General features: G+C 30.5%; 2 protein-coding genes across 3 annotated transcripts; both read left to right on the forward strand.

The window, feature by feature from the left end:
* The first annotated feature begins 3,209 nt into the window (after positions 1-3,209).
* Positions 3,210-11,307, forward strand: LOC145202308 (sideroflexin-2-like). 2 transcript variants are annotated; one of them, XM_090081702.1, is made up of 10 exons: positions 3,210-4,462; positions 5,012-5,182; positions 5,890-5,988; positions 6,256-6,331; positions 8,772-8,857; positions 9,007-9,134; positions 9,286-9,335; positions 9,521-9,570; positions 9,713-9,760; positions 10,994-11,307. In XM_090081702.1, exons 1-10 carry the CDS (start codon positions 4,296-4,298, stop codon positions 11,085-11,087), a joined length of 969 nt encoding a protein of 322 aa, XP_089937828.1. In that variant the 5' UTR covers positions 3,210-4,295; the 3' UTR covers positions 11,088-11,307. The 2 variants fall into 2 exon arrangements, with proteins under 2 accessions (XP_089937828.1, XP_089937829.1); XM_090081703.1 differs by lacking the exon at positions 3,210-4,462 and adding an exon at positions 5,540-5,576 and having other exon boundaries at positions 5,083-5,182.
* A 1,970-nt stretch (positions 11,308-13,277) lies between these two features.
* Positions 13,278-17,778, forward strand: LOC145202330 (vesicular glutamate transporter 2-like). Its single transcript, XM_080075232.2, has 9 exons — positions 13,278-13,507; positions 14,305-14,539; positions 14,756-14,955; positions 15,500-15,587; positions 15,726-15,821; positions 15,976-16,106; positions 16,194-16,343; positions 16,776-17,144; positions 17,320-17,778. The coding sequence occupies exons 2-9, from the start codon at positions 14,305-14,307 to the stop codon at positions 17,533-17,535; spliced, it is 1,485 nt and encodes a 494-aa protein (XP_079931358.2). The 5' UTR covers positions 13,278-13,507; the 3' UTR covers positions 17,536-17,778.
* Positions 17,779-19,504: the final 1,726 nt, after the last annotated feature.

The following is a 19,504-nucleotide window of genomic DNA, read 5'->3' on the forward strand; positions in this document are numbered from 1 at the left end:
GTCAAAAATTTTGAAAAGAAGTTTGTGAACTGGATTAATGAATATTTATTTGTCAGAAAAAAAGACAATGAACCAACTGCAAGTAGACGTGGTCGAAAACCAGTTGCATTTGATAATAGTTCTAATAAAACTAAAAACGGCGTGTATCTTATTTACACTAACGTGTAAGGTTGGTTTTGATGGTGCTACAAGCCAAAGCATTTATAAACAAGTTTTATCAGAACCAGACTAACAGAGATTTAAAGCGTGAAGAATCATCCCAGCAAGCACACAACTTTGAAACAACGTTGAAATAATGTTGATTGACGTTGATCAACGTTATTTCAACGTTTTTTCAACGTTGTGTGCTTGCTGGGATTATTTATCACTTGTCTAGTCCCATTGGATTTGACTGGATTTAACAACAGCGACGAAAAGGTGCGTATTTGGAGAAATCAAAATGCTGTTCAGTGTGTGGTGTCTCTCCAAACAATATAAATAGTCTTGATATCCTTAATATAGATTATACTAACAGAGAGTTCAAATATGGTCTTTCCAGTCTTCATGCATGGATTTTATTTTTTGAGATGGTATTGCACATTGCATATAAAAAAGAAATAAGAAAGTGGCAAGCAAGATCTAAAGAAAACAAATAAAAGGTATCTGTAGCTAAACAAAAGATTCAGACTGATTTTATGAACAAAATGGGACTTGTTGTTGATTTCCCTAAAAGTGGTGGTTCTGGAACAAGCAATGATGGCAATACCTCAAGGCGTGCTTTTGTAGCATATGAACAAACAGCTGAAATTCTGGGTATTGATCAAAACCTTATATTTAGATTTTACATTATGTTGGTAACGCTCTCTTCTGGATATGAAATAGACTGCTTAAAATTCAAGGATTTTTGTTTTGACACTTTTAGACTATATGTGTCCCTTTATCCATGGTATTACATGGCTCAATTAGTTCACAAAGTATTGATATATGGACATGGCATAATGAAAAGCCTTACATTACCCATTGGACTTATTGCGAAAATTTCAGCCGAAAAACACCCAGAAGAGCAACAAATACTGATCTTATCAATAGGCTCCAAGTTTCCAGTGATCCTGTTATTTCATCACTGCGTAAATCAACATCACACCAAAAAAATCATAAAGCATTTCCTTCAGATGTTTTACAATTACTTAAACAATCTTCAAACGATATTATTGTTTTATTATTTTTTGATGTAATTTAAAATTGACAATTTTCTCTTGCACTATTTTTTGCTTTTATTATTCCTAAAACATTATTTACCTAAATACTCAATTGTTATTCAATATAGGTGGGTCAAAAACCCGATAAAATATTCAAATATCAATTTACCAGCAATATAAGTATCCATAGCAACAAAACTTAAAAAATTATCACTTTTGTAAGAAGTGTGATCTCATATTGGTACTCATGCCAAATTTAGTGAATATAACACTTATAAAATATCTGCAAATAGCAAAAATTGGTTGTTGCTAAGCATAATAATAGTATCCATAGCAACGAAATAAAAAAATATTACCTTCATAAAAAGCGCAGACATCATATTAGTACTAGTACTAATTTTAGTGAGTATAGCTCTAATATTAAATTATTTACGAATTTTTTCCAGCAAAAGTGAATTCTGGCCCACTGTGCGCTGGTCAAAGGTACACGAGATGGGTTTCTTTAACAATTATCATCTCAAACCCCATTTAGGGTTAGAAATAATCATATTGGTTAATGTTAATAATAACATACATTAACATATGACAACTATTATATGTTTTGTTAATAAAACTTAGATAAACATAACTATTTACTTTTTAAAAGCTAAAATTTATAATTCCTCGTGGATCAAAACAATCTATCCTTAACATAATATTTTACGGTAAAAAGAGTCGTCTAGGACTAATATTCCAAATGGCACTTCACGTTTTTGCAAAATAATAATAGTAGACCAACAGGACGGAGTGGCTAAAGGTACAACGTGGTCAAAGGTACAACAGTTTCCCCCTATTAGTTCGAAGACTGACGCCACATGTTAAGTAATTGACTCCTATGATTAAAGAAAGAATTGAAACTTATTTTTTAGATTTTTTCTTTTTTTTTTAGTTAGAAAATTTAAATTACTAAAATTAAAAAGTAATTGAATAAAAAGTTTCGCATGACTAAACTGATGATTACATACGAAACTATTTAAAAAGTTGCATATCTCTCTTTCATATTATATAAAATAAACTTATACTTAATTGTTATCTTATTATCAAGAAGAGTGATTTTTAAAAGTAACAAACAGAGCCTGTTGAAAGATCTTATAGATTGCAGGAGCAAAGAAATATGACACATACATTTATTCTTAAAGCATTAAACAATAAAAATGACATTGACTAAATGCAAACTTATTTGCATTTTTTTAACATTGAATAAATTATTCGTGACAAAATTTATTACTTGATCAAAAATGAAAAAAAGGAATTAGCTAAAAACCATTGAGGAATTGGGGGTGGAGGTGTGGTTTATAAAAATGTTAGCACCTCACAGAAATAAGAAGTTATGATAAAATGCAATTTAAATGTGCAGTTATGATTTCAGTTGAAAATATGTAAATCAAACGAGCGTTCAGAATCGTGCGCGTACATACTTTTATTTAAGATTCTAATCCCACTCCAACACCATAATTATACATTTGCCCAAGTATAATTAAACGCACACATATTTCTTAAAAAATTGAAAGCTTTTTTTATTAGCATTTGAACGGATCAGTAAATTAATAAAAAAAAAAAAAATCTTTTTTAATCTATTTATTACTAATAATACTAGCATTTTTAAAGGAAATACACATGCATATTATTTTACATAAAACAAGCAAACAAAACAAGACGTAAAGAATAATGTATAATATTCAAAAAAAGCAAGTTAAGATAGAGACAATACAGATCTTAGTATTTAAAATGGCCTTTTATAGTTTTGATTAGGCATAGATTTGACCAACTTCATGCTTAACTTGTTTGGGATATCCAACCAAAATTTCTCCAGCTACTCTGGAAGTCCTTATCTTATTTGGTTTGCATGGATGCCATTTTTCAAGACTAAATATTTTCATTAGGGTTGAGATCAGGTGATCGTGCAAACCATGCTATGATTGTTATTGTTCTCAGCGAACTAGTGAGAAATCAATTTTGCCGAGTGAAGCGGTCACTTTGTAGAAAAGCCTCGCAGATCGTAGAAGTGCATTCTTCAGTGTTTTTTTTTTTTTTTTGTAGATAAATTGGGTGATTTTACCTGTGTTTAAATCATTATCCGAAACCGTGATGGAAATACATTTCCAGATTCTAGCAGGTCCTGCACCTTTCTGGATCCTTGGTACATAAAATTCTGTAAGATACTTCTCATTTTTCTGCTGTTTGACAATCGCTTGTGTTTTGAGTTAAACACTTCGACACAGATCAATGTAATCTATCTTTACACAACTTAAGTCACCTTGATCTATCAGTCATTAACAAAAGTGGTTTTCTAAGCGCTTTATACACTTCATTTTGTCTCAACGCATTCACTAACACCTAGTAACTTCTCGCCAAACTAACATTACTCAGCTTAACCCTTTATTGGCCAAATTAAAAAATATACTTTTTAAAAAAAGTTTGTTAATATTTTCAGAAAACTTAAGGGTATAAGAAAAAAAGTTCAAACTTTTTTTTTCCCTAAAAACAATTATATCTTAAAAATAATTGTTGTCATTTGGCAGCTTTGGTCTTAAATGAGGAATTATTAACAACCAGGTTTTGAGGTACACTTTCATTTTTCTTTTGTTACCATATGGCAACAAGGGCCCATAAAGGGTTAAGATTACCTCCTACCTGATTATAAATGTAATTGACGTCTCAGTAGCTCAACTTCTGGGACCTACCAAGCCTTGTTGAATCACTTGGAGTGTTTTTAGCCTTATATTTTATCTTTGTTGTTGTTATGCATTTCTCTGATACACTGATATTTTTGCAATCTCCCTGTTAAGCATGTTTTTTTGTTTTTAGTTAACTAACAATTTACCACTTTACTTTTTTTGATGCACTTTTTTTTTCTTTTTTTTTTTTTTATGCCAGCTTTACTGTTTAACTAATTACTTTGGTTATTAAGATTTACTAACTCAAATTACAATAGCTTTTTTTTTTTTTTTTTAAAGAAAAGTTTTAGTCTTGTCATTTAAATTGAAAAAACCATTCAATATTTTATGAATTCATGTCTAAATATTATGGAGTAACTGTATATGTATATTTAAAAGTCTAAAAAATTTAGAACAGAATATGGCTATAAGTGTTTTGCAAAATAGAATCAATCTTGATGTACCAAGGTGGCCTCAAGATAACTTTCTTGGAAGATTTAAACACTTCTGGTCTATTACTGATTGGCGAAATGGTTTAAATTCCGAAGAAACCTTTGATAATGCAAAAACATTGTTGAATTTATACAGGTATGTATACACTAACTTTTTTTTGTGTTTAAAATTCAAAGTTTGTTTTAAGAAAAGTGTTATAATAATAATAAATGATAATAAATCTACTTCCATGATGCTTTTATTTCAGTTACATTTTTATTCAAATGACTGCATCACAATTTTACTTTTCAACCCAATTACAAAAATTTTAAATTATTTACTTTATGTAAACAAGTTGGTTGTAGAGATTTTAAATTTAAGCTAAAGCTATAATTGATGTATTTCTGATACCATGAAATATTAGTATGAAAAGAATATTCTCCCTTACAAAATCCATGCCAATATTTGAGGTAATTTACTTCATTTGGAAATATGTTGTAAACAGGACAGTGACCACATGTGTATTTCCTGCATTTAACCCCATAACTCAATAAACTCAATCATTATATAAGTAGATAGAAAACTTGTTAATCACAAGTTCTAAATCATCATTAGTGTTATTTGTTACAAAGTCAATGAAAATTTTTTTATAAAGAGAGATGTATTTTGTATAAATTACTTATAGCATCATTATTTATTATATAGATTAGGAAATGAACCCCCTGGTACAACTGCTGATCAAGTATGGCATGCTAAAAAACTTTATGAATCATGTTTTCACCCTGATTCTGGTGAAAAGATGAACTTAATTGGTAGAATGTCATTTCAAGTGCCTGGAGGAATGTTAATCACTGGTTGTATGATGCAGTTTTACAAGTAACTTGTTTATTTTATTTATATTTAATTATATTTTTAATTAATAAAAGCTGATCACATAAAATGAAAACCTAAGATTTTCCATTTTTTGATCTTTTTGAAGTTTATATGTAAAAGCATTGATTTCCTGATGGTTTATATTCTGAAAAACATTGTGTACAAAAATTTATATTTATAAAAAATAATAATCTTATTTTTTAATGAAGCATTTTTACTTTGAAACAGCATTTTTTAAAAAAACATTTTAGGAAATTTTAGAAATCAGGCTAAAATCAGTTAAAGTATTGTAGTGCCTTGCAGGATTTAAACCATAAAGATTAAGCTTTTAATCATTAGAAAAACTTCTTTTCTTTTGAGGTGATCCAAGAATTGACCTAATTTTTTGATGGATGAGGTAGGATATCCCATTGAGGCTTCTTTAAAGTTTTGTAAATCTCTCAAAGTGTATTTGTAGCTCAAATAATTTTGTTAATAAATCTATTTACCAACAAATCTTTATCTTTGGCCTATCTTTAACTTAACAAAAAAAAATTTACCAGTTTGACATATAAATTCAATTTCAAAAATATTCAAATCATGGGTGTATTGCAATATGAGAACACAAATCTTTGCGTTCTAATTCTTGCAGAATGTTTTAAGGCACTGTAATATTTGCAAGATATTTTTTCATTTTTAAACAAGGATCTTTTTTCTTTAATGTTTTATAGGACAGTTCCTCAAGTTGTCTTTTGGCAGTGGGTTAATCAGTCATTTAATGCTCTTGTTAACTTCACAAATAGAAATGCAAAATCAGAGATTAGCAACACGTGAGTATATTAATGAATTCTCTTAATCGAAAGTCAGGAAATAAAATGATTTTTACTCAGGGTTTTATTTTCTTAAAGATGTTTTGCAAGCCTTGTATTTATAATTCTGCAATATTCGTTTTTAAAAAATTCATGTTCAAGTAAACTTTTAATTGGTGTGCTTATAAAAAAAGTAAGCTTAAACTTAGATGTGAATATGCAATTTCTATTATTGGTTCAAAGTTGGTTTAATAGATATCTTTGAATGTAACTAACATTTTATGTTAGTCAGATTGGAATTGCTTATGCGTCAGCAACTAGCGGAGCTATGGCTGTGGCACTTGGACTAAATGCTTTAGTAAAAGTAAGAAAAACTTCCAAGATTTGAAATAAATTCTTTTAATTCTTGTGGGTTCTTTTATTTTTACTAGTACTATAAAATTATCTAAAAACTTTTGCTCATAAATATATATAATACTTCTGTTATAAATAACTTTTTGAAAACAACTTCTGTTATAACTAACATTTTGAATACATATAACAAATGATTATTTAAAATCTATTCACTATGAATGCAGAAAAATTTAAAGTTTTTTCTGAAATTTTTTTTTCAAATTATTACCAGTTTTAAATGATTGTTGCTAAAATATTTGAAGAATGCTAACAATTGTAAAAAAAAGCTCTATTTTCTTAAAGAATAATATTTACTGATTAGTGAATTGTCACATTCTGTAAAAATCAAGTTTAATGCTTTCACCAATTCCCAAGAAAAACCTTTGAAAGTATGATTATGTGCATATAGTAAAGTAACTATTGTAAAATTTCAAAGTTTTAAAATTTTGCCTGAGAGACATTGGACTTTTAAGATTTCAATGAAAAACACCAACAAGTTTCAAGAAAGCTATATTTTCTTTAACCATAAACTTTTCATAAAAAATGTTGCATAAAAGTTAAAACTACAAAAATGAAAAGTTTTTTTTGTAAAATAACAAACACTAGATGCTTTTTTATATGAAAAATCTGAATAGATTGTAACTACGCTGCCATTTGAGTATGAATTCTGTGCAAATGATTCAATTTGATACATTTGTTTTTATTGATGGGATTTTTTTCTTTCTAAAAATTTCCAAGTATATGGTTTTAAAATACAGTTAAATTTTTTTTCAATAACTTTACAAATGTTTGCTGTTGTAGTTGATAAATTCATTAAAAAAAAAAAAAGCGCATATTCTTTAAGAGTCATAGTGATATGTAAGTGGTGGTATGATTACTTGAGGTGTTCAATTTTTTTTGAGGAAATTTTCATCTAAAGTTTGCCCAAAACATGAATTGATAATGTTTTTGAAGAGCATGAAAGTTTCAATAAAACTTTACACTTGAAAGGTGCAGGATTTTTGAGCCTTTTTTTGAAGAATGTCAAGATTCTGGAACAGCTTACTGAACTCATTTCCTGTAAATTGACCACCATAAAAAGGGCTTCATCTGAATGTTTTTGAGCAAGTGGTTAGCCAAAACAAAAGGAGATGTAGCTTTATTGGCAGGATCAAATCCAGAACAGGATGAGAGTCTTCAGCAACAACCAAAGAAGCTTCAACTACATTGCTGAATTCCTTGGACTTGCTTATTTTTGATCCAGCTGCAAAAAATTTGTTGTAATTCTTATTCAGACTGCCAAGTAAGCTTAAGATTCATTTGGTATAAAAATTTTCTGAACCAATTTCACACCAACAGCATGGGTGATTGCTTGAATATAATTGAATTCCACACAAGAAATTGGCAACTTTGAGATCACATGAAATGATGAATCTTACATAGTTTGTGTTGATTAAATCCAGTAATGCTTCAATGTTCTTGTAGAATTCTAGAATTAGTTTTGCAATTGTAATGATCATTTGGCACTTGACTCCTGCATCCCGTTTTGTCAAAGTTTTCAATAACTTTCAAGCTTTTTGTGTAGGGCTTTCTTTCAACAGCAATCTTCTGACCCAAGTGTGGCTCATCCATACTTGTTGACTTGTTGAAAGTAGATCCAAGTTGCCTAATTTTGGTGTTAGAAAGTCCTGTATTTAGCTGAATATTATTGGTGTCTTAAGAGTGGTTTTAAGAGTGTAGGCTAAATACATGTGTACTTCTGATGGTACTAAGCAAATCAAACAATAATTGATTTTGATAAAACAGTTATTTTTAAAATAGTATTGTGATAATTTAATATTAAAACATAATTATTGAGACTTAAGCTTTTAGACTTTCTTAATGAAAATTTGATATCTGTTACCTGGATTTCCTGAAAATTGTTTGCTTCTGGATGCTTGGTATCTGATGTAAGGTTGATGGTACCATGAGGTGATCCTTGCTTACTGGGATTGATTATGCAATCTTGAAGTTGTTGATGAACAAGTATCTTTTGATTCTTTCTGTTTGTCTTTAAATGGATACTTTTCATTCAGCTTAAGTTTTCCAATCTTCAAAATTAAATACTTACAGATCATATAAATTTGAGCGTGTTGCTTTATTTTGTTAGAGTGCTGAAATTGCAGTTACATGATACCTTTAAAATGTTTGAATCTGTTTGGTACTTTACTCATATTTTTAAGTGTTTTTTTTTAAAAAAAGGTTTTGCAATATACTTAAAATCTTTCAGTTTTCATTTGTTTAAAATGGCAAGTTTTTATTATTTCTAATAATTTAACACCTAAAAAAAGCCTAAAGAAACTTTGCAGAACTGAATTTACTTTTACTCATCAACCTTTCACATTTTTGTTTAAAAGAAACCAGGAAAAGATATTTAATATTTCTATTTTAAGACAGCGCCTCCATTACTAGCACGTTATGTACCTTTTGTTGCTGTTGCTGCTGCCAATTGCATCAACATACCTTTAATGAGACAAAGGTTGGTTTATTTTTATTTGCCTAATTTCTGATACACACACACAACACACACAATACACACAACACACACACACATATACACAACACACACACACACACAAGTGATTGGTTAGCGGCAAGAAATGTTGTTTTGTATTTTTTTAAACTTAGAGAAATTATCAATGGTATAGCTGTTTATGATGAGAATGGTGAGGAAGTTGGGTACTCTAAAAATGCTGCTTATAAGGGAATCATGCAAGTATGTGCTTCCAGAATTACAATGGCTGCTCCAGGAATGTGTAAGTTAAATATAGTTTGTAATTTATTTTTTCAATCATTAGCTTGAAGTTTTCTCAACTTTTATGATTTTTTTTGTTTTCTTACTGCTATTTTATTTATTACATAGGGTTCCCTGTTTTTAAATATGTTAGTATGAAAACTCTTTTTTAGTGCTAATTCCACTAATTATGCAGAAATTGGAAACCTATTCTTGGATGCAGGTATTATTTTTTAAATAGAAATGCTTTTTTGATTTTAAAGATTTTTTTAAATTGTATGGTTTTCAATTAGAGATATAACTATATTATTCTCAAATAATTTAACAAAGTTAAATCTTGGACGTTTAATTTTTATTTTGTTGTTGCATATCCAATCTTGATTTTAAATTATACTCTTTTACTTTAAGCGTGTGAAACCACTGCATGCTCCTTTACAGGTTTTGCTGTGCGGCATTAGGTAAATGGGAATGATTTTTTCTTTTTTAAGTGTTTTTTTTTGGAAAAGCATTAGCTTTATTTATAGAAATCTAACAATTAGAAGATTTAAAATTTTCTTTATTTTTCTCTTATTTGAGATGAAAAATATCTTTAAAATTTAGTTTGACTTTTATGGTACCAGCAGCTTGTGCAATGTTCCCTCAGCGAAGGTACTAAATTAATATTTTTATTAGCTTTTTAATTTGAGCTTTTTTTTTTTTAATTCAAAGTAAAATTTTGAGTTCAAACATTTATTTGCACCTTTCATATTAATGATAGCTTTATAAATTACAATGTATGAGATTTGTAGTTCCCCAGGTTTTTATTAAGACCATTCTTATTTTATCCATTCTTTATTAAGACCATTTGTTTCAAAAGAGCCCAAAAAGACTTGGATTTGTCAACATTTAAGTATGCTTGATACTTTATCATCAAATTCTTACATTTCTCAGAAATGTAGGAAATCACACTATTTGGGTGAATGTTGCTAGATCAAGAAAAATATTTTCTCTTAGAATGATGCTCAACTATGAAAAGATGAGTTGAATTCTTCTTGATTGCTTTTCTAAATAAAGATTTATTGATTACGAGGGCAATTAAAGCCAAACAAGCTTTTGAAGTTCCTCTGCTGGAAAATGCTCAACATAGATCTTAGGATCAAACTTTGAAGTCTGCCAATATTTACATTACATATTACACATTCGTACATTAATGCTTTGGTAGAATAACTGTTGCTGAATGTAGCGTTTGCCAAACTGAAAAATGATTCATTTTCAATAATGCACAACTTTCCTTGAAGTTTTTATCAACACTATTACACCAATTTGACTGCCCCATCAATACCCTGGGCTCTTTGCTGTCCAGATTCTTTAACAGCACTGATTATGTTAGCAATGGTGGCTCGCGTTTTTTTCTTTAAAACGATCGAATGTGAATTTCATGTTATTGCAACGATTTTCTAAATAAAGTTTAAACGACATTCTAAAGAAAATTTAGTTTTCATTCTTTTTACCGTCTGTTTTTTACCGACTGTTTTTTACCGTCTGTTTTTTACCGACTGTTTTTTACCGTCTGTTTTTTACCGACTGTTTTTTACCATCTGTTTTTTACCGACTGTTTTTTACCGTCTGTTTTTTACCGACTGTTTTGATGAAATTTTCGAACAAACTTGATAAAAATATCAAAGTTTGATGAACCATGTTTTGTAGAGGATTAACTTCGAAACAAAAATTCAGCAGCTTTTAATTAAGTTAAATTCCATAATTAAGTTAAACTCCATGTTGGTCTTTAAAAGCGTGCACAAACTTGAAATGAATATGCATTAAGTTAGCCATTAATGTGTGTAAAGTGTTTCTATGAAAATTGCTGAAAATTTATTTTTTATTAATATCGTTATTTTCTAGTTCACTTGAAGTTCAACATTTGGATGCAGAACTCCAAAAAATTTTATCTCAGCGAGGGGGAATCAACACAGTTTATTTTAATAAAGGGTTATAGGCATTCTAATAAAATTGATTTAAAGTATTTTTATGACGTTGACATTTATATTGCTAACAAAATTTAACCATAATAATCATTTAATTTTTAACCTTTACGTTTTAGTAATTTTTAGAGACTATAGAATTGAACTTAAAAGTTTTTGAATTGTTTGTATACTAGAACAGAAAATAGATAATTATTTGAATTTTTTGCATAAGAAACGTGTATTACAAATTAATGCAGTTGTTGACTTTATTGTTTATTTTCAATACTATCTTAAGGAAAGAAATTTGTGGTTTAGAAAATTAACTCCAATTGATTAAGATTCTGTAAAAGTAATGTAAAGGTGAGAAGCATAGAGAACGACAATTAAGTTAACATGCGATGTTTGAGTGATCGGGAACATGTATAATTTTATTGTTCGGACATTCGTACTTTGAAACAAGCCGATTACAAATCCTCTTTTATAGGTTTTGACAAAACTTATTTCTCTCCCATTCGTTTAATATTCGGGCACGAGGTCTAATTGGTGGAGGTGTAATTGGTCTAATTGTTCTTTTTCATGCGTTAAGGTAATTATGAAGTTTTGACACTTCTTTCAAATCTGACTTTTGTTTTGCTCAAAAGGGTAAAAAAAAATTTTTGTTACATAAATACGGTTGTTATTCATGTTTTCTTGCGAAACCAAAAGGTCGATGCTTCAAGAAGCAGAGATCTCTCGATAACAATATTGGGGAATGTTCTAGGAAATGGAAGATTCAATGGAATCTTCTAGAAAATTCCTACTTCCACCCAAATATATTAAGCTTTGGCTGATGAAAAACTTCGTTAAACTTTCGTTAGGATTTTACAAACGCTAGCGATATTAAAGCCAAATTTGGCTTTGCGACATCTAACATCGCCATCACTTTTTTTGAGTTATCTAATGTCGCCGTCACTTATCGCCGCACTAAAGATTTAGGAAGTATTTTTTAAAAATGACGTTCCAGAAAACAAGCGGAAATTATAATGCCAGTGAACCTAAAATGTTCACACCACTGGATCGTAAAACAGTAAAATAATATCTTACATATTTTTTTTTCTTAAAGTTATCATAAGAACAAGTTAAAATTTATCGAGCGGATTTTTAGTTGCAAAATAATTTGCATTCATAACAAAAGGGTAGTCTTTTTGTAAATGTCCGTTGTTAAAAATTTGTTGTTCATTTATTTTGTTTATTTTCAATTTATTGTCACCAATAATTTTCATAGCTTGGTATTTAGTTGAATTTAAAGTATTTGTTTTAAAAAGGTATATTTATTAAAATAGTTTTATCGCTGGATATTTAGTTTGACTTGAGGTGATATTTGTTTTGAAGGTGCAGCTTGAGCAGGAATGCTTTAAGATTTACATCTGAGATTCCATTTAGGCTTAAATAATCTTCTGTCAAATCTTCTGTAAAAAGTTGCTTGCTGGTATATTTGTGATAAAATATAAAATTATTTTTATTATAATAATATCTTTAATAACAAGATACGTCAAAAACATTTTTTTAACGCCCTTTTAAATGTGTAAATGTAGATTTAATTTTATCTATTTCAAATACATACATACATACATACATACATACATACATACATACATACATACATACATACATACATACATACACGTGAAACTTAATTGGCGCGGAAAAGTTTTTTCGAATCGATTAAATTTTTAAAAACCATGTGCAAGGTCAAACTTTTTGTTGAAAAAATCTTGCAGTAATGCGCACTCCACCTACTTATAAAGTTTGCTTGCAAATAAGTTTCGACCCTCCTATAAAGAGCTGCGAAAAATAAAACTAACTGAAAATTGAGGTGGTTTTAACATGGTAAAGAAGAGAGGTAATTTTTGCCCCCCTTGCTAAGATATTTATACCAGTAAAACCTTTCGAACTTTCTGGACTTTTTCATTAAAGTTTAAACAGGCAGAAAAAGTAATGTATGCACAGTGGTGATAAAAGCGAGTTAAATTTTTTTTTTTTTTTTCAAATGAATAATAAAAAAAAAAAATATGGGGGGAAAATGGTCCCACCTTTTCTACCCTGAAGCTCTAATAATTAGTGATTAAGGAAGTGAATGTTTAAGTTTGTTTGCATGATGCGCACCTTGTTGGGTTATATCCTATAATTATACAGAACATGTGGTTCAAAATGTACAAAGCAGTTGAAGCAACCCTTTGAGGCACAGAGCCTCTAGGAAACCCTGAATTCAAGTTTAATCATGCGTGTCAAGAATTAAACATTAAGCAGAAGAGCTTTGCATCTATAGAAAAAATCTGATGCTCTTATTTTGTTAAAGTAATTAGCCAGATTTTCCCTGATTCGAAAAGTTTTCGGTATGACGTCACAACGCTAGTATAGGGAGGCTTGAAGTTGGATTGTCCACAAAACTGGTTTATCAGACTTTATCAAGGTAAATAACAAGCAATTTAGTTTTTGGTCATTATAAACCTCACTCTTTTTAAACTCTGCTTTTTTTTCTCTCTCCCCACTGACTTTTTGAAAATTAAATCATGAGTAAAACATAATATTTAGTTAAGGCACTTAAAACCAGAAAGAACTTTTTAGCTTTGTAGAAAACATTGATTTAATTGATTACTGTATAAAGTTTCAATAACTGCATTCGCCTTTAACTTTTTAAAAAACATAAGCAATGATTTGAGCTCCATTTACAAATGCCTCCTCATTTCGTTGATGATCTCTGATAGAGGCATAAACTTTAACTGTGTGTCATTTCGTGTATTTTTATTCTCATCAGCATCTGAAAATTTTCTTCTTGGAAAACAATTTTCTTGTAACACGTAGAGATAATTAGTAAACTTGTTCGGTTCTTAATTTCTGCACATGATTAAAATTGTAGTTCAGAACCTTTTAGGAGATGTTTTATTGATCTTAGGTGTCTTAGGTATCGAACATTTTAAGTATGAAAATTTTATAAAGCATTTGTAAATGTTAGAAGATAAAAATAAATAAATAAATAAATACAAAAAAACTTAAATCAGCTGAAATTAAACGGAAAACAATTAAAATGCTATTCCACACACGCACAATTTAAACTAAATAGGAAAGCACAATACACTCCTTTGAATTACCTCACACGTAAAAGCTGTAAACAGTTATTAACGTGTCTTTCAAAAAATGATTCTCATTTACTAACATTTTATCATTCTAAGTTTATTTTTTCCTCTTCTTCTTCTTCTTCTTCTACAGATGGGTAAAGATTACAAAGATCCAGAAAAGAATCCCTTTTGTGAGAAAAAAGATGTGGCTTTTCCAAAACGATATTTGCTAGCGTTGATGGTCTTTCTTGGTTTCAGCGTCTTGTACGCACTCAGGGTGAATTTAAATGTTGCTATCGGTGCCATGTGCAACAACCACACCATTTATGAGAATGGTTTTTATGTCAACAAAGTTGCTGAATTTAATTGGGATTCAAAGCTACAAGGTTAGTTAAAAAACTCGCCACTTACAACTTTTCTCTGCACACAATCAAAGTTTTAATTATTACAAATAATTATGAGAAATATTTATTAACAATTATTCTGCTCCAAATATTACATAAAATTATCAATCAAACTATTCTATCAATTATGAGTGTTAGCGTATTAGCCAAAAAGTTATTTTCGATTTTTTTAAAGCACTGTTTTCCTTTAATATTTAGGAATGGTTTTGGGGTCTTTTTATTACGGATATATAGTACTTCAGATTCCCGGAGGATGGTTGGCAACTAAGATTGGAGGCACGCGAATTTTTGGATTCGCTATTTTTATAGCATCTGTATTGACTCTTCTCACTCCTGCAGCAGCAAGATACAGTGTTTACGCACTCATAGTACTTCGTGTTGCAGAAGGCGTTGTTCTTGTACGAAACATTATTTTGATGTCTTTCTTTTCTTAGTCCTTTTTTTTTTTTTTTTTTTTTTATTTTCTATGTTTAAGACCTCTAAGTTTTGCAATATAAAAATTAAATTTCAAAAACGATCTTTAAAGCTATAAAATTCTAAAAACTTTAAATGTTCAAAGTTTTCAGAATCTAAAAAAAAAATTTCACGTATTTTTCAAGTCAAGTTCATGTTAAGAAAAGTTAACTAACGTAGTGCCTTACGGAATTAAAACTTAACACTGCAAAGCAATACTGTACTTAACCGTGGTAATAATTTCGTATGTTTTGAATACTTTTACTCTGCATTACTTGTTGAGCGCTAAATTTGGTTTCACTTTATTGACATTTCACCAAATTAAATGTTAATTTATTTGAAGATGATATCATCGCAAAATTAAGGCACAATGGTGCTAATCTTTACTGAAGTTCCTTTTTGTTTTTTAATGTTTTTTTTTTTCAATGGATATTTGTTACAAGAAAACATATGAACTACCATAAGTAACACATGTTATGTTATTTCCAGGGCGTTTTGTTTCCTAGCAACCATGCAATTTGGGGGCAATGGGCACCGCCGCTTGAAAGATCTCGATTGTTTTCGATCACTGCTGCAGGTAAATAATTGGATATTGTTTTTCAATGTTGTTTTTCATTTTTTTCCAACACCAAAAAGTATAAAAAAAGTAAAAAGCAAAAAAATCTTTAAATTTTGAACCGCTAAATTTTAGTAATAACTTTATTCATTTTGATAGGTTGCCCAGTTGGGACTATATTGACAATGCCTCTGACAGGTCTGCTGACAAAATATGGTTTTGACGGTGGTTGGGCATCAGTATTTTATGTTTTTGGTAATTTTTCTTTTTTATTTATAATATATTTTGTCATGTGCAATAGGTAAGTATAAAAACAAATTAAGATAAAAGAAAGATGTGGGTTTACATTCATATCGCATTAAGATAAAAGAAAGATGTGAATTCACATTCAAATCACATTTTGATTTAGGATCTGTTGGCTTACTTTGGTTTTTTATTTGGTGTTTGGCTATCCACCCATCTCCCAAAAGCCATCCCACCATTTCTGACGCTGAAAGGGAATACATTTTGTCAAGTCTCGAGCAAAGAAGCGCTCATGAGGTAAAAACTTGCAATCATTACTGTTGAAACTTATTTGGTTTTTAGAGAATTAAAATTTCTAAAATTATGTTTCATTTTCTTTTTAAGAAACTGAATGTTCCATGGTTAAAAATCATCACTTCACTACCGGTGTGGGCAACTATAGTTGGAAATTTCTCAGCTGATTGGGGCCTTTACACGATCTTAATTTGTATTCCTAAGTTTTTCCAAAAAGTCCTTCATTTCGATATTGCTACTGTTAGTATTTTTTTTTTTATCTTTTATTTTCTTATTTCTATTTTCCATACTGCTGACAAGTGTTACAAACAAAACTTACAATAAAAAGTTCAGTATCGAGAAAGTGTTGTTTTATGTAAGAGTGGTATTGTAAAACGAGTTCAATTTATTAATATATTATACGAGTAATGTTATACAAATATGCGATAAACACAAAGAAGAGCTTGTATATCACAGCTAGTGCTAGAAGAGTTGCTTGAGTCCGTTGTTGTTACTTCAAGAGAGCGAGATTTCGAAGATTACGCTATTTATACATATTAACAAGGGGGGCATTAATTGTTTTATAACGATTAGATTACCGCGACACTTATACATATTCCACATTAACTGTTTTATGACTAGTTGATTACCGCAACAGAAAGTTCATTAATTATTTTATTCTCTTTTGTTTAGACTGGATTCCTCGTGTCGCTCCCTTATGTAATTAAAGCTATAGTCGGACCTTCAGGAGGCGTGATTGCAGACATGTTAATTGTGAAAGGAGTGTCAGTTAGAAATGTGCGGCGCCTTATATTTTCGACAGGTTGCACAACCGCGAGTATATTCATTGTTGGTGTGGGTTACGCAAAAAGCAAGGCAGTAGCAATCGGACTCCTATGTACTGGAGTAGGTATCACTGGACTTAATGCAACAGGCTATGCAGTCAATATTTTGGACATTGCGCCAAGATATGCCGGAGTCATTATTGGAATCAGCAATGTTTTTGGATCAATGCCTGGCTTTATATCTCCTATGCTTGTCGGTTACATCACCACTAAAAATGTAAGCTAGTGTTTAACTAAATTGCTTATGATCTTAATTGGATATCGGGATTTTTACTCGTGCTTTATTAGTATTCTCACTTCCCCCCTCTTGCCTTCTGTCTTTTTAATTTTCATTAAATAGAAAATATTCTTATGCAAATTTTAAAAATTTTCATTTGTATTATTTTCGTTAGACTGCTGCAGAATGGCAAACCGTTTTTTGGATCACCGCGTTTGTATACGGTTTCGGTGTGGTGTTTTTTGCGCTCTCTGTATCTGGTGATAAGCAACCTTGGAACGATGAACCACAAAAGGTTTGCTCACCACCGTTGCCAAAAGCGCCGCCGCAGAAGTTTGAAACCGCGGAAGCAAAACAGAGTGGCGCTGATGCTGATTTTAAAAAAGAATGACTTGATTCTGTTAAATCTAATATTTTAGCAGGAAAAGCAAACCCATGTACAGTATATTTTGGAAAATACTAATATAGACAAAATATTAATAGAAATTTTCGAACATCATTATGATCTTCGGAAAGTATAAATATAAAATTTGAACATGTTAAAATGTTTGGGAAGCTGATTTCGTAACACATTGTATAAAGTATATTTTTCATATTTTGGCTTTAATAAAATAAATTATAGATTTTCCTGAAAGTCTTTATTTTGTTAGAAGAATAAAAACTTTTTTATACTGATTAGTAAGAATGGAGCTTTAAAAAAATTGTTTATACTTATGGGGAAATCCAAAGTCAATTTAAACGAAAAACTATTTTGCAAAACAGAAGAACTAAAAAGTTTACTACTGAATTTCGGCACTTTTATCAATATTTTTAAGTCGGTACCGGTAGTTTAGTACTAGAGAGAGCTTGGGCCAACTACTTTCAATTACTTTTAATACCGACAACAACTGCTGCTAGGCTACCGATTAGTTATAATTATTAGGAATTACTTTTATTAAATATTTAAATAAAGAAGGTTAAATAATGAATTTTGATAAATATTAAACGATGAAGGTACTATTGGGTTGGGGAATATATTCGTAGCGTTTTTATATTTTATTTTATTTTACAACGATTTGTTTCTGTTTGACAAAGTGTAAATATTCATTCGATAGGGCTATTTCTGCTCTACAAAACTGTCCTAATCGTCTTTTGGAATAATTTAATTTTTTGTTACTTTTAAGGCTTAAAAATGGAATATCCAGGAGGTAAAAAACAACATTTTCGACACCTACTTTTCTCCGCTTTTTATCGAGGCCAAAAGGCTGATGAAGCAACCCGGGACATTTGTAACGTATACTGAGACGGTGTCATAGGTGAGTCCACTGCACGAAAATGGTTTGCAAAGTTTAAAAATGGCGATTTTGACGTCGACGACACACCTCGCAGCGAGAGACCTTCTGACTTCGACGAAGAGCGTCTCAAAGCACTTTTAAAGGAGGACGGTCACCAAACAAGTCGTGAATTGGCCGAAAAAATGAACTGTGATCGTAAAACGATTCTCAACCATCTTCATTCAATGGGATTTGCCTTCAAATTGCTTCTCAACATCTCGCCCGCCATCGAGCAACACGTGGTCATAAACAGCGCTTTTGTATCGAATCGTCACGGGAGATCAGAAATGGTGTCTATACATTAATATGAAGCAAAGGAAGGAATGGGTGGCACCAGGAGATACGCCAAAGCCTAGAGTCAAGCGTGACCTTCATCCAAAGAAGATCATGATATGTGTTTGGTGGGACAGGGAGGGCATGGTGCACTGGGAAATGCTCGATAGGAATGTCACGATCACCAAGAAGCTCTACATAGCCCAGCTACGCCGCGTAAATGAAGCTATTCAACTGAAAAGACCTCATCGACAAGGCCAAACCATACTCCTTCACGACAACGCCAGACCCTATGTTGCACAAGTCGTCAAAGCCACACTCCAAGAGCTCGAATGGGAGGTCCTTCAGCATCCGCTGTATTCTTCGGATCTTGCACCCACAGATTACCATCTTTTCCGATCTCTGTCGAACCATATGAGGGGCGTTACCTTCGATAATGAAGAGGACCTTAAAAACTGGGTCAATAATTTCTTTGATACTAGACCGGGCGATTTTTGGAAGAAAGACATTGACAAATTGGTCGAGAGGTGGGAGGAGGTCGTAAACAGCGATGGCGAATGCATAATCGATTAATTTATTATTATAAGTAAAGATTTCCTTTAAATAAAAGTCTTTGATAAAAACGCTACGAATATATTCCCCAACCCAATATATTGTTCTACATTATATTTTATATTATGTCATAGATAAGTTTTTTCATATTCACAATGAAAGTTAAATATGGTAACCGTATTGTTATTATTAGTTTTGCTAAAATTGCGTTATTTTTTAAAT

This window comes from Hydra viridissima, unplaced genomic scaffold (assembly GCF_058129835.1).
Source record: "Hydra viridissima isolate aposymbiotic clone 2 unplaced genomic scaffold, HvirCarnegie_v1 scaffold_3, whole genome shotgun sequence".
Lineage (NCBI taxonomy): Eukaryota > Metazoa > Cnidaria > Hydrozoa > Anthoathecata > Hydridae > Hydra > Hydra viridissima.